Below are 14691 nucleotides of genomic sequence, written 5' to 3' on the forward strand. Positions count from 1 at the left end.
GACGCTCTATCCACTGAGCCAAACCGGTTTCGGCCATTTTGAGAATTTTAAACACTATGTTTTTATTGATTTAAAGAGAGAGAGGAGGGGAGAGGGAGAGAGAGAGAGAAACATATATGTGAGAGAGAAACACCAATTGGCTGCTTCCCATACCCACTCCTACCAGGGATAGAACCTACAACCTGGATATGTGCCCTGACCAGGAATCAAACTAGCAATCTTTCAGTGCATGGGACAATGCTCAACCAACTGAGCCACCCTGGCCAGGGCTCGTTTTGAGAATTTTTAAAACATTTAAACCAGCCCCAGAAACCCATAAGAAAGGCCACAATTTACAGTAATCCATCCTGAAATGTGTCCATTGTTAACAGTTTCAGAGACAAAGCCCAAACGGCCATGTTCTCCCATTTCATGGGAGCTCAACTTCTAAAAATAATAATTCAAAACTAATAATAACTCCCTAAATATACATTTGTCCAGGTATTTTACAAAGTACAAAGTTAGCCTTTTTAAATATGACAACAAATTATGAAGAAAAAGACTGAAAGAATTGATTATGTGAAATGAAAATTTTTGTACTCCCAAAAAGTATCACAAACAAAATTAAAAGAAAAACTTAAAAAAAACGGGCAGCATGGCAACATATATGACCAGTTAAAATGTTAATATCCTGAAAATAACAAAACGTGGTTAAACACCTTAATTTTAAAAAATAAAGATCTACAAGTAAGCCCTGAAAGAAAATATGTAAATGTGCCACAAATCATATAATTTTTAAAATAGGTAAACTCTTCAGTAAATTTATAAATGCAAATTAAAATGAGATGCCATTTTCCTCTTTCAAATCAGAAGTGTTTTCTAAAGGATACTAGCCAATGCTGGCAAGTTTGCCATAAAGTAAGATACGTCTTCACACGGCTGCTGGGAATGTGAACTGGTGCAATTTTTCTGGAGAGTAATTTCACAACTTGTATCAAAGCTTTGAAAATGTCTATATTGAGGGGAAGCATAACTCCCCACTCCCTAAGTGTGGCTGCTCACAGTAGTTGCAAAGAATACAATAGAGCAGCGGTTCTCAACCTGTGGGTCGCGACCCCTTTGGGGGTCGAACGACTCTTTCACAGGGGTCGCCTAAGACCATCGGAAAACACATATATAATTACATATTGTTTTTGTGATTAATCACTATGCTTTAATTATGTTCAATTTGTAACAATGAAAATACATCCTGCATATCAGATATTTACATTATGATTCATAACAGTAGCAAAATTACAGTTATGAAGTAGCAACAAAAATAATTTTATGGTTGGAGGTCACCACAACATGAGGAACTGTATTAAAGCGTCGCAGCATTAGGAAGGTTGAGAACCACTGCAATAGAGAAAGGTGGCTGAGGGGGGGGCATAACTTCTCAGCTGAGCAACCTGACACACAGTACATCAGCCAGGTAGGTGATCAAGGTCAACATCAGCAGTCATAAATCACGTTGATAGAATGTATTCTTAATATGATGTAATAAAAATGGTACATTACCTCTGTGATCTCCCTCTCAGAAACCCATAACCCCAATCTAATCATGAGAAACACATCCGACAAATCCCAATTGAGGGGCAACCTACAATATGACCGGCAATTCTCAAAATTGTCAAGGTCATCAAAAACAAGGCCAGTCTGAGAAACTATCATAGCCAAGAGGAGCCTAAAGAATCATGATGACTAAACGTCATGTGTAGTTACGGACAGGATCCTGAAACAGAAAAACAACGTTAAGTAAAAACTAATCAAATCTGAATAAAGTATGGACTTTAGTGAATAATTATGTATCAATATACTGGTTCATTAACTGTATCAAATGTACCACACTAATGTAAGATGTCAATAATAGAGGAGACTGTGTAGGGGATCAGCAACTCTGGATGGCTTGCTCTGAGGTACATAACAGTAGCCAGGTTATTTTTTAATGACTGTTAATGATTCTCTTCCCAGCAAAGCAGGGGAAGTAAGCTAGTGAAATGGTATCTGTTACATAATGCCCGGAACACAAATTCTAGCTCTCTCTTCCTGCTTGCTCTATACAGTAGTTGCTTGCTTGTTGTCTGATCACCTACATCTGGACCAGGGAATTGTGTTGCAAAGAGCATCCGTTCAGATCTGACCTGAGAAATTTTTCTTGGCTCTCATGGTTCAGGAGAGCTCACTAGTGAAGCTGATAGGACTTGAGAAATAAGACGGTTTTCTTTTTCAGGTTGCTTGAATGACCTCCAATTTTTGCTCAAAGTTAATGCCACATTAGAACCATCTTTTGCTGATCAATTAGTTCAGGGCCACATGAAAAAGAACAAAAACAAAACAAAACAAAACAAAAAATCACGGGGTGGAATTTATTTAACAAGCCAAAGGGTAAGGACGAGGTCTTAGTAAACTAATGTATACTCTACAAAGTTATGTTTTGGATGTCGTGGTTTAACCTATAATATGTCCATATACTTTTATTTAGTGATTTTTTTTAACACAGAGTCTAATTTTTTCTCTCCTTGAATATGAACTGTACTTAGTGGCTGGCTTCTAAAAAAAAAAAACAACAGAATGTGGAGAACGTGAAAGTGTATTGCTTCTAAGATTAGGACAGAACAGCCTGCTCCTTGCTCTCTTGAACTGCCCAGTCTGGGTGAAGCCAACTGCCATGTTGTGAGGGCACTCAAGTAGCCTTGTGGAGAGGTCCATGTGAAGAGGAACGGAGGCCTCCTGCAAATACCTAGCAAACAATCGAGGCCTTCATGTGAATGATCTACGTGGGTAGATCAACCAGCCCCAGTCAAGCCTTCAGATGACTGCAACCCTGACTGATGTTCTGACTGCAACCTCAGGAGAGACCCATAGCTAGAACCACCCAGTGAGCTGCTTCCAAATTCTTGACCCACAGAAACAGGTTTCATAACAAGATAACATTTGCTGTTTTAATCTGCTAAATTTGGGGGTAATTTGTTATGTAACAATAGACAACTAATACAGGGACCTTTTTCCAAGATCAAGAGCATTGTAGCTGGAACTCTTTTAGGCGCAGAGTAAAGCATACATAGAGAAAAGTACACAGCTTAAGTGTGCAACTCAAGTGATTTTTACTTCGGAATGTAAGCATGTGACCACAACCCAGGTCAAGCTATGGAACATTTTCATTACTCTAAGAAATTCCTTCACCCATCCCGTGTGGCTCAGTAATTGAGAGCCAACCCATTAACCAGGAGGTCATGGTTCCATTCCCATCAAGGCACATGCCTGGGTTGCAGGCTCGATCTCCAGTAGGGGGCGTGCAGGAGGCAGTTGACCAATGATTCTCATCATTGATGTTTCTCTCTCTCCCTCTCCTTCCTCTCTCTGAAATCAATAAAAATATATACCAATATATTTGGGGGGGGGGAGAGAAATTCCTTCATGCCCACTTAATAACTTTTCCCAGAGGTAGCCACTTTTCTGAGTTCTATAACTAGAGATTCGTTTTATCTGTTCTTTAACTTCATATAAATGGAATCGTTCAGTATGTATTCTGTTATTTCTGCCTTTTTTCACTCAATATTATACAATTTAAATTTAGGTTGTTTTCATGTTTCAATAGTTGGTTCCTTTTATTGCCTGGGAAGTATTCTATTGGATAATTATGCCAAACTTATTTCCCTGATGACAAACATTTGAATTCTCTCCGATTTGAGGCTATTATGAATAACACCAATGTAAATATTCTCATGCCAGTCCCTTTTGTGGACCTATGCATTCAATACTCAGGCAAATTCTTAGGAGTGGAATTGGTTGGGTCAGAAGATAAGTGTATGTGTAACTATCAAATCATTTTCCAAAGCTGTTGGGCCATTTTACATTTCCACTCAGAGTAATTTGTTTTTTCATTTGAAGCACCCTAGCTTGAAAAGAAAGAAAAACAAAAGTAAGTCTTAATGAAAAACTGAGTGGCAGTGAACAAAAAACTTTCTAAGCTACTTGGAAGAAGCAAGAAAACCAGTCTACAAGGCAGAGCAGTCTGACAGCTGAGCCTCCTGGCAAATACTTTTATTCTGATCATTGGTTTGGAAATACTTCTAGCCACTTAGATGAAAGGTTTTCACAAAGATGGTCCCAGCAGGGACCCAAATCCGAGAGGAGAAGAATTTCCATACAGAAGCCTTCTGCTAACTGGAAGAGGGAAGAGCCTTTCTCCCCGTGCTGCTGTTTACCGAGCCAGCCTGCCGCTGTGGCAAATTTAACTACTTCTCCAGCCTAACACAGCGCGCCCCCAGGCACTGAGTCAGCGCTGACTCCCATGAGTTCTGCTTCAAACAAACAGGCTGGAGAACTTTATTAATGATGCACTGGGGGCTGGGGGCTGTGACAGGCATCCGCCGAGCACAGGCCCAGCAGCCAGTCTCCAGCCTGCTCACAGCAGACAAGGTATCGCTAAGTCCTTTCTGCTTCTGAAACTGCCCGGACACCCACAGTGCTGTTTTCCTTGGTTGTACAGGGCTCTGTCAAAGGAAAGAAAAACTACAAAGCCAGAATATCAGCAACTTTAGAAGATGCTCCATGAATTTTCTTTTCTATGAAGGGAACTTGAAAATTACTACCAAGCTACATGTCCAAAACTGGGAAATGGTTAAATAAAAGGCCCTCTTCCTCCTGCCATCAGTGGGAACGGTGTGTTGAAGAGCAGGTTGGAGCACCCTCGGCTGGTTTGCCCTTCTTACACTGTGAAGGTCACGTCTCTGCCAGGATCTGTCATCGGGGCGCCCTTGCTTCTTTCCCATAAATGTGTCTCTTCTAGAGCCTTGTGCAATTACGGCTCATTTCTCCAGGTTTCATGTGGCCTCTGAACAGAATTAAAAGCATAAGCACGTGCAGGGATAATCCGCTTCCCAAGAGAGTAAGTGCCGAGAAGTTCTATATTAGAGCACACTGCCAGTGCTGACTGGCTGGGGCGTGATTAACCTAATAGGCTTAAAGTCCCACTTGCCGTCCACATCTGCCAGGACACGAGCTAAGGCAGGCCCCCTAATCCAGGAGCCTGCGGTCCTTCACAATTGCCCCGCTGCTCGCTGACCGCAAAGGGGTCAAAACTTCGGACAACAGGCACCATCACCTCTACACGGGGGCCAGGGAGTCAGAAAGCTCGTTCCGAGTTGAGGACACGATACCACAGACTTCAAAGGACTCTGGCCTGGAAATTGCCTGGATGGACTAGTAAGACTGCCTTTTGCTGCTATTTCGATGTGATTCTTTAGAAATTATGAGGGTTGAGGGCAGGAGATGAATACAAGCTGAAATCATGGGGTGTACACCGTCCCACAGTGACATCATCAACAGCGTGGCTAGGAGTGGCATCCAGTTTTTTAAAAAGCCCAAAGCAGTTCTGCCAGAAAGTCCGGGGGGCAGTGAGAGGGGCGCCGTCCCCGTGCTGGACCGAAGCTCCACCTGCTATGACTCTGGGGGGGGCTTGTCCCAGGGACAGAGGCCGACAGAGGCGCAGCCAGGTCCCGGGTGGACCCAAACCTTGGCTGAAGGTCACTGTCAGCTCACAAGAGATTCCACTGCAGGCAACAGGGAGGATCTGGGAGGACTGATCCCAGAAACCAAAACCTCCCCATCCCAGCTGAACACATCACCAAGCCACATGGCTAAGGACATTCCATTCAAGACACAGAGCTCCCACGGGTCACAGGGGGGAGCCTTTTGTGGGGAAGAGAGTGCAGAGAGTACCACCCAGGGGAGCTCCCTGTGGAAAAAGAAGCCCAAAGGCCCCAGGTCCAGGCAGCAGGGCCTCCGTTGCCAAACCGCCCTTCCCGCTCAGGGGTCTGAAGGCAAAGTGGACTTCCCCGAGCCCCTGGTGAAGGCCCACCAGCACGCTTACACCTACCTGCACTCCTGCCTCTCCAAATACGAAGCCATCCTGAGCCTCACCCGCCAGGCCACCCAGACCCGGGAGCTGCTGCAGCCCATGGTCAGCTTCCTGCTGCTCTGCTTCGAGGAGGCCAACCAGCTCTTGGGGGAGATCTCCAGGGATGGAGAGGTGCTCCTCCGGGAAGTCGGGGAGGATCTGGCCTGGCCGTTGAGGAAAGGGGAGCCCCAGGAGCAGCCGGATCTCCTGCAGCAGCTGCTGCAATACACGGTGAGCCGGCTGCAGGTGCTGGGGGACACGGTGGCCTCACTCACTGGTGGCTGCCTGGAGGGCTCCAGCAGCCGCCTCCAAGCCACGGCCAGCCACTTGGAACACCAGCTGAGCGTGAAGAGGGGTATGGATGAGCGCCTCCTAAGGACTCTGCGGCAGCTGGAGAGCTTGGCGAGCGGCCACAGTGACCCTGGGGTGCAGGGCCTACCCTTGTGCTCTGAGGACAGTGGCATCGGTGCGGACAGTGAGTCTGTGCACCAGGTGGACAGGCTGGGCAAGCAAGCCAGCTGGGACCTAACGCCGGAGCCTGCAGAGTGGAAGCCAGGGGTTCCCCCCACAGCGGAGGCCGGGCAGCTGGGACATACCTGGCAGCAAAGCCCATTCTGGAGGGGTGCAGACCGACCCCAGGACTGGCCGCTCTCAGGGCCTCCTGGGGCCAAGGTGCAGCCAGCAGCACAGGGTGGAGCAGGGAGCCTCGGCCCCTCCAGCTCAGGCCCAGAAAGTGCTCCCCGCAGGCCAGGAGGGCTGGGCAAAGGCAATGCATGTGACTCCTTTGGGGCCGGGGTCTCCCTGGACGCACATCTTCCTAAAGGATCCGGGTCGGTGACCACTCCCTCCCTCGGTGCCGGAGAAAACAGCAGCACAGAGGAGGGGGAAGACAGCCTGCATCCGCGGCCACGGTCTTCACCTGCTGGCCCTGAGGGCCCGTTTCAGCTACTCTCCAGGAGGCTGAGGAGCCCCCAAGCGCGGGAAATGATTCTGAAGATGAAGGAAGCCATCAGTGACAGGATCAAGTTTGTCCCTGTGTCCTCTGGGCACCTGGATTGGGCTGAGGAGGAGGAGAGGACAGTGGTCCCGCCAAGACCGAGCACGGTCCATGGCAGCAGGGGGGGCCCCGTGAGGCAGAGGAGGTCCCAGTCAGAGGCGTGTCTGAAGAGCCACGTGGAGGAGCTCACCCTCTGGGAGCTGCGGAGGGTCCAGGGAGACCTGAGCCAGCGGCTGGAGGCCTTCTACGCCCTGGGCACCCGGGCAGCATCTCTGCGGCCCAACCACCATGGCAGGGGCGCCCCAAGCAGCACCATCAGCAAGCTGAAGGCCTCACTGACCAAGAGCTTCAGCATTTTGCCAAGTCAGGACAAGAGCATTCCGCAGACACGCAGTCCCCGCCCGGAGGGTGAACGGCCCTGGCAGGGGACAGCTGAGCGGCTTCCAGCTGCCATCCCACCAGGGGAGAGGGCCAGGGAGGCTGCCAGGGCCCAGGACTGGGCCGGCAGGGCCCATCCCCCCAGAACCTCAGTCAAGAAACTCATTGAAACATTCAGTCCCACTGAGAGTCTGCAGACACTGGGCAAGTCCAAAGACTCTGGGCCGGGCCCCTGCCTCAGGAAGTGGGGGGTCCCCATCATGCCCCCCAGATTTCCCATTTACAGGGGGCTTGCCCCTTTGTATCCAAAGCCCCAAATTTCTCCCGCAGTGGGCCCAGGCTGGAGGCCCTTCTCTCCCGCCTTTCCCCCTCTGCCAGCAGCGCCCACGAGGGAGGACCCTCCCCATGAATCAGAGGACCCAGAGCGCCTCCCCCCGCCGCCCCTGGAAATCCTGATGGACAAGTCCTACATTTCTCTGGAGCCCCCCGAAAGCAGCAAGCTGGCAGGGAGCTCCCATGAAGGGACCCACGTGCCAGGGCTGGGAGAGGCTGGCTCTGCCCGGAGAACATGGGCTTCCCCAAAGCTAGGAGCCTCCATGAGCCCCGCTGACCTGTTGCCCAGCAGGCACGTGGCCACCCCCACCGGGCCCTGCAGCACAGGGTCAGGGGGCGGCAGGAGCAGCTGCAACCCCGGGAAGCTGGCCGGGGACCTCAACCCCCAGCCAGCGATCAGCCGAAACCCAGAGGCAGAGGACAGTGGGGCTCAGGGTCAGGCACGCACAGACAGGGCCATGAGACTCTCCAAGCAGCCCCGGAGGGCAGTTCCCTGGCACCGCTCCAGCCATACATCTGGGCAGAACAGGACCTCGGAGCCCGGCCTGCCCAGACCAACTCGGGGGCCGCATTCTTCTGAGGCCCCAAGGCAGAGCCAAGAGAGCAGCTCCCCGCTGGGCAGGAAGGCCTTTCCTACGAGGGCACACGGGGCGCCCAGAGCAGACAGGAGGCACCCAAGCCTGTCCTCCTCCCACAGACCTGCTCAGCCCAGTGTCCCCTCTGTGGACGGGTCCCCCGGCCCCACAATCAGCCCTCCAGTGAGCCCCAGGGCACTGGGCCCCCCAACAGTGACGCCACCCCAGCACCAGCTGCCCAGCCTGCCCCCTGAGAGCCCACTTGCTCAGCACAAGCTCTCCAACCCCCCTGCCCAGCGCACAGAAGCAAGGTCCCCGGCCTCTGGTCCCTCCCCTCCCCTTCCTGAGTCCCCCCCACAGGGGCACAAGGAAACAAGAGGTTCTGAAGACAGTGAGGCAGCCACAGCCAAAGCATCTGGGAACACATGTCCTGGGTTCTGCCCAGCCACCTCCCCTCCATTTGAAGCTAAATCGTCATTCTCAGCAGCCCATCCACTCACCCCTGCACTGCCACCTGCAGCTGGGGGCCCTCGTGAGACCCCCACAGCATGCTGGAGGAGCAGCTCAGGGCCACGACTGAGGGGGGGCTCGCAGCGGGGAATGACTCTGTGTGCCCTCAACCCTCAGCCCTTCGTCAGGAGGACAGCTTCCGACTGCCAGCCAGGTGTCCGCCTTCGCCTGCCTGCCCCGGGCACCACCAGCAATGCTTGTGAATCCCAGCGTGGCCAGAGCAGGTAAGGAGAGCCCTCGGGCCATGGCCCTCCGTTACTGGAATAGACAGATGGGCCCTTGGGATCGTCTGGGTCCATAGCTTTCAAACTGTGCTCCAAGAGAAGAGGCAATTAGAGAAAAAGATCTAGGAATGCCCAGCCCGCTTCCCCAGAGGCCCCCCAAAACTGTGAGCCCCTGGGCTTTCATTTGTCACTCATTTCGGGCTCCTGGGATTTGCATTGAAAAGAGGTTCGGCTGCATTACAAATACAGTTGAAAGCAATCTAGTCCAGCCACACAGCCCTGTATTTCCGAGGTGGGGAAACTGAGATGGAGTGCTTTGCCCCTGGCGGAGTCCCGTCCCCCTGTCCAGGTCCAGCAGCCTGATTTCTGTCGTCTCTGCCTCCCTGCAATAGACCAGCACCAGGTGGGAGTTTTTCAAAGGCTTTGGTCCCAGAACGCCTTTAAACTCTTAAAAATGACTGAGAACCCAAAAGAGCCTTGGAGTGTGTGCGTGGGATCCATCACTTTTCACTGTATTATAAATTAAAATTGGGAAATGTTTGAAATATTATTAATTTTTGAAAACGTGACCCCATTGTATGTGAACATGAATAATATATTCTTGTGAAAGTTAACTACATTTCCACAACAAAACCCTTTGTGAGGAGCGGCCCTGCCTCACATTGCTGCCGGGTGGCTTCACGGAGAGACAGCTGACTCCCAGGTGTTCCACCAGTCAGCCTGCCCTGATGTCGCACATCAATTAGACAGGAAAACCACTCCGCATTCATGGGAGAATGAGCGAAAAGGGCAAATAATACCTTAGTATCATTATTAAAATGGTTTTGACCTCATAGACCCCTCACCAAAGTGTCTCAGGGACCCCTGGGGACGTCTTGAGGAAGGCTGGTCCTGGAGGTGTGAACAGAAATGTTTAGCTTCCCCGTCCCCCAGGGACCTGCCCTCACTTCTCCCCACCTCCTCCCTTCAGAAGTCTGGAGAGTAGGAAGGAGACTCCCCATCAGCGCCCTTGGCCGACAGATCTAAGTGTGCTTTCTTTCTTTTTTTTTTTTTTTATATTTTGTTGATTTTTGACAGAGAGGAAGGGAGAGAGATAGAGAGTCAGAAACATCGATGAGAGAGAAACATCGATCAGCCGCGTCCTGCACATCCCCCACGGGGGATGTGTACATGCCCTTGACCGGAATCGAACCTGGGACCTTTCAGTCCGCAGGCCGACGCTCTATCCACTGAGCCAAACCGGTTTCGGCCTAAGTGTGCTTTCTCATGCGGGCAACTGACTCGCCTGCCGTTGGCCCACACATGCAGACAGGCCTGGGCACACGGCTGCCACAGGCCAGGCGCCACTGTCTAGCCTGCCTGAGCACCGGACGGACTGGTATGCTCAAGTGGCTGTTTTACAGAATAGATGGAGAAGTGTGTCTTTTCCAGAACCGTGGCATGGCAGGGGGTGGGAGGGTGGACATAAATCTGAGGCCTATTAGAGAGGAAGTGTTATCAGTGTGCCTTGATATCAGCTCAGACAACGCTCCGCCAGCGCCGGGCCCGCTATCTCGCACTGCCCAAGGTTGTGTAAATCAGCAATCCATTTCTGCCCGCGTGATACGGGCTACAGACTTCACAGTCTGTCGAGGCATAAATGGTAATTTTTTTATAAAGTACTCGGCAGTCAATTTTAAATAAAGATATTATCTCGGGAAAGTTGTGCCTTATTATGGTTACATAAACTTCCCCAGCCCCTTGAAAGAAAATGAAGTATTGATTATTTTCGCAAGAATCTTAATATAACATTGCTCTTTTCTTAAATCCAAAATGAGCTTCCTGCAGCACAGTGCCTTTCATCGGAGAACCTCTCTAAATGTTAATGCATTATCCTTCACACCAGCCACTCGCTCGGCTATTAGATTTCTAAAACTGGGCCCTTCAGGAGGAGAGCTGGAAAGAACAGGCACAATAAAATGACATTAATTAAAAGCACTAACATTTTAAAACACCAGGAGCAGTAGCAAAGCAACATAAAATTGTTCAAGGAGAAAACAGAGCCCTTCTCAGAGGCTTTTCCTCAGAAAAGGGCAGCCAAAAAGGTGGTTTTATGTCCTGAATCTCCATGCTTAGAGATATTGGGGGTGGGAGGAGTACTTGTAGCTTGAAAGAGAGAGGAGAATTCATAAACAGGCACCTTCCCAAGGTCACGTGGAAGGTCACATAATGACTCACACCCATCCCCCTGTCTCCTGGTAAGACCACACCTCTGAGCCATTCCCAGTTGTGAAACTGCACACGCAATGGACGGGCTGGGAAACGCTCATTCCCCACGCCCACCCCCACCTCCCCGCCACCGTCCCCCACTCAACCCTGCAAAGTTGGCGTCTGGGAGCAGAAGCGTGCCAGCTGTGAGAACTCCACTCTGTAGATGACAGGCATTTTGTCCTGCCCTCCTGCAGACGGGAAGCCGTACCAGGAAACTGACCGTGCGCCAAGCCGACAAGCCAGTGCAGAGAGCCAGACCCAGCCAGAACCCGCTCAGAGCGGCCTGTTCCTCAGCCAGGGACTTGCAGGGACACAGCTGCACCTGTGGGACCTGGAGCCGGCCTGCAGCTGGTGATGACGCCTTCAGGTCATCTGTGCTAGGCACAAGCCCTTTGATAGAAAAAATGGTATTTACATATACCCGATCTCGGGGCTCAGGGGGTTGGGAGCATCCTTGGAGGCGTGCCCAGGAAGCTCAGTTACTGAGCTGCAACTGTTCTCATGTGTGAATCCCTGGTGGAGGCCGCTCTAAGGACTCTGCATGCTGGGGCACTCGAGCATTTGGGAAGGGTCCAGACTTTCTCCCCTAAATGTGGTGCTTTTAGTCTTTAGGACGGGACGCCCCAGGCAGGGTCTCTCTGTAGAACACACACACACACACACACACACACACACACACACACACACACACACACCATTTCCTGGCTCAGGCTACCTGTCTCCACAGCAGCTCTGGGAACAGGTAGAAACACGGTCACATGGCAACCAAGGAAATGGATCTCCTAACCTGAGCTTCATGCAGATGTGGAACCTGGCTGAGGCTGGGCAAGAGTTCTAGGACCACATCACGTGTCAGACCTCGAGTCGGCCTCCCCCGGTACTGTGTGCCACAGCCTCTCCTCTGGGCATGCCCCTCCCCATTCCTGCCAGCGACTCCCAGGAGCAGGGAAAAGAAGAAAGGTGTGAGCTGTGGCCACACGGGGTCCTGCAGGGACCTGGGATGGGGCCAGATCCCAACACGGATGAGACTGGCTCTCGGTGCCATGGTGGGTCCCTCACAGCCTGAAAATCATATGTGTGTACCGGTCTGACACCCACCCCACCTCACAGCCCCCCATTCCTTCCACCTTGATCCTGGTGGGATCCAAAGTCAAACTTGTCCTCCACTGGGCACTCCACAGGAGCCTAACCACACGGAGTTGAGCCCACGGCATGCTAGAGCTCACGGGACAGTCAGGAGCGCGCTGACACAGGCAGAGAGAAGGGCCTCTGGTCTGTGCACATGGGGAGCCGGTCTTATCCTGCCCGCAGGTGACTGATGAAGAGGCTCTGACCTCAGTGCTCACCTGCAGTAGACAGGGTGGCCCCAAGGGCCCTTTGCAGGTGTGACTTCCTATTCTTGCTACAAAGCAGCACAAAGTGACAGCTGGCCGTTCATTGAGCACATATCACGAGCTATTAACATGCCAAGAGCTTTACAGGCTTCACCCACTGTTGATACCTTTGAGTGCCCTAGGAGATGGTGCTATTGTTATGTACACAGAAGAGAACCAGAGAGATTAACATGCTGCAGGTCACACAGGTAGCAAGTGGAAGAGCCGGGACTTGAACCCAGACAGCCAGACTCCGACCTCCATGCGGTAATCATGAGGCTAGCCTGCCAGCACACAGCCAGCGTGGCTCTCTGAGCTGGTCCCCCTTCCGGCCCCAGCTGGCTCCATGCTTGTGACCACCCTCCATTCTGCGCTCCCAACGCACACTGGGCGTCCCTCCCCATTCAGAGCCCCTCTCACTCTATCACTTAGCAGCCAGAAGGTCCGTTCTAGCCGCATGCCAGCCCGGGCCAAGCAGCTTCCATTGCACTCCATTCAGGAAGAGGGTGGCAGCTGAGTAAAGCTGGTGGGGAGGGGGAGGGCTGTATTGTTGGAGGTGTTTTTAATTCAACTAGCTGAGCCTCGCCCTTTATTAAATAAGTGCTTTAGAAACAAAAACAAAATAAAGGCCGGCTCCCAGAGCTCCCGAGGGAGTGGCTTTGTTCTGAGCAGCAGATCCCGGGCATAAGAGGAAGAGCAGGACTCAGCCTGTCAGTCGAAACTCTAGGAGCTTGGCTTCCCACCGTGCCTGGCCACCGCGAGGACGGCACCTGCCAGGCAACCCTGATGCAGAGTCTGGGACAGACAGGGAGGGGCGGAGGGAGAATGGGGAGCAGGGTGGGGCCAGAGGAGCAGCCCAGGCTGTTTGATCGGCACCTGTCCTTTCTCTCGGCAGCAGCAGTGAGGAGAGCCCCAAGAAGGACACCGAGCCGTGGAGCGGCCCCTGCGCCCCAGAGCTGAAGGGCGGCAGGGCTGCGTCTCCCCCAGAACTCTGTGTGCTGGGCCACGGGCTGCACCGGGAGGCCAGCGCCGGCCGCACCCAGGACAAGCCCCAGCGGAAAGAAGTGGCCTGACAGGCTGGCCAACGGAGTCACACTGACACCAGTCACCCCGAAGGCAAAGAGAAGAGTGACAGCCGAGTGTCAGGCTGCCCCTGGACGGTGGGCCAACCAGCTCCTCCGGGGGTGTCCTGGGAAGGCCTGGGAGTGCCCCGTCCCACGGGTCTGCTAAGTCATGAACAAGCACTGTTTTCAGTCCCAGCTCCTGGGTTCTCTTGAAATCCAAAAGTTATGTAACTCTGGATCCCACAGGACACTCGTAATCCTTCCAGCACTGGCCTTCATTTAGGGAGGGATGTATTTACGCTCGGTGGGCAGGTGTTTTACCCGAGTCCGCTCTCTGAAGCCGTCCTATCCTCACCACAATAAACGAAGCAGATAGCCTGTTCCCGGTTTTGCAGGTCAGAAAACCAACGCACCCCTCACCCAGTGACTTCCCTGAGGCCACACAGCACAACGATGGATGGGTGTGGGGGCCTGGCATCTATTGCCTCCCTTTACATTTCATTGCTCATGACCATCCCGTCACTCCATCCGCCTAAAGCAGATCTCGTCGTGTGAGTGGTGGGAAAGCTCTGCTTTTTAAGCTCAGCATCCACGTCCCCAATATGAGCGTTGTTTAGAAGCTGGTTGCTCCAGAGATGAGAAGACGGAGGTGGAATGAAAGTACACAGTCCCACCCCCCTTTCTCTCCCCCAGCTCAGCACCAAAGCCCTAAATGCAAAGCTTCCAGCCCATTCGAGCAGCCACATTGCCTCTCACATGCATCTCAAATGCTCCCCGCTAGGCATCTGCATGCCTCTCAGAGTGAGTGGGCACAACCACGCCCCGTGGGGGATGTGTAGGTAAGGTCTCGCATGCACGTGCGGTCTCCCCCAGGCTCTTCTTGGCCACCTTGACCCGGGTCACCTGCAGAACTTCTGTTGGAGTTGAAATGGAAGTGAAGAACGGTCATTTGTGCCAAAAACCTGCTTCCGCCAACAAGCTAGATATTTGCTGCGGATCTGGGAATTTTTCCATTGGAGGCTGTGGAGAGCTTTCTATTTAGGAAAGAATTTGCAGTAATTGGGTGA

At 51.9% G+C, this 14691-nt stretch overlaps 1 protein-coding gene across 1 annotated transcript; it reads left to right on the forward strand.

The window, feature by feature from the left end:
• The first annotated feature begins 5106 nt into the window (after window positions 1-5106).
• PCARE (photoreceptor cilium actin regulator) lies at window positions 5107-14001 on the forward strand. Its single transcript, XM_059660229.1, has 2 exons — window positions 5107-8937; window positions 13456-14001. Exons 1-2 carry the CDS (start codon window positions 5312-5314, stop codon window positions 13631-13633), a joined length of 3804 nt encoding a protein of 1267 aa, XP_059516212.1. The 5' UTR covers window positions 5107-5311; the 3' UTR covers window positions 13634-14001.
• The last annotated feature ends 690 nt before the right edge of the window (window positions 14002-14691 follow it).

The sequence above is a fragment of the Myotis daubentonii genome, chromosome 12, assembly GCF_963259705.1.
Source record: "Myotis daubentonii chromosome 12, mMyoDau2.1, whole genome shotgun sequence".
Classification (NCBI taxonomy): domain Eukaryota; kingdom Metazoa; phylum Chordata; class Mammalia; order Chiroptera; family Vespertilionidae; genus Myotis; species Myotis daubentonii.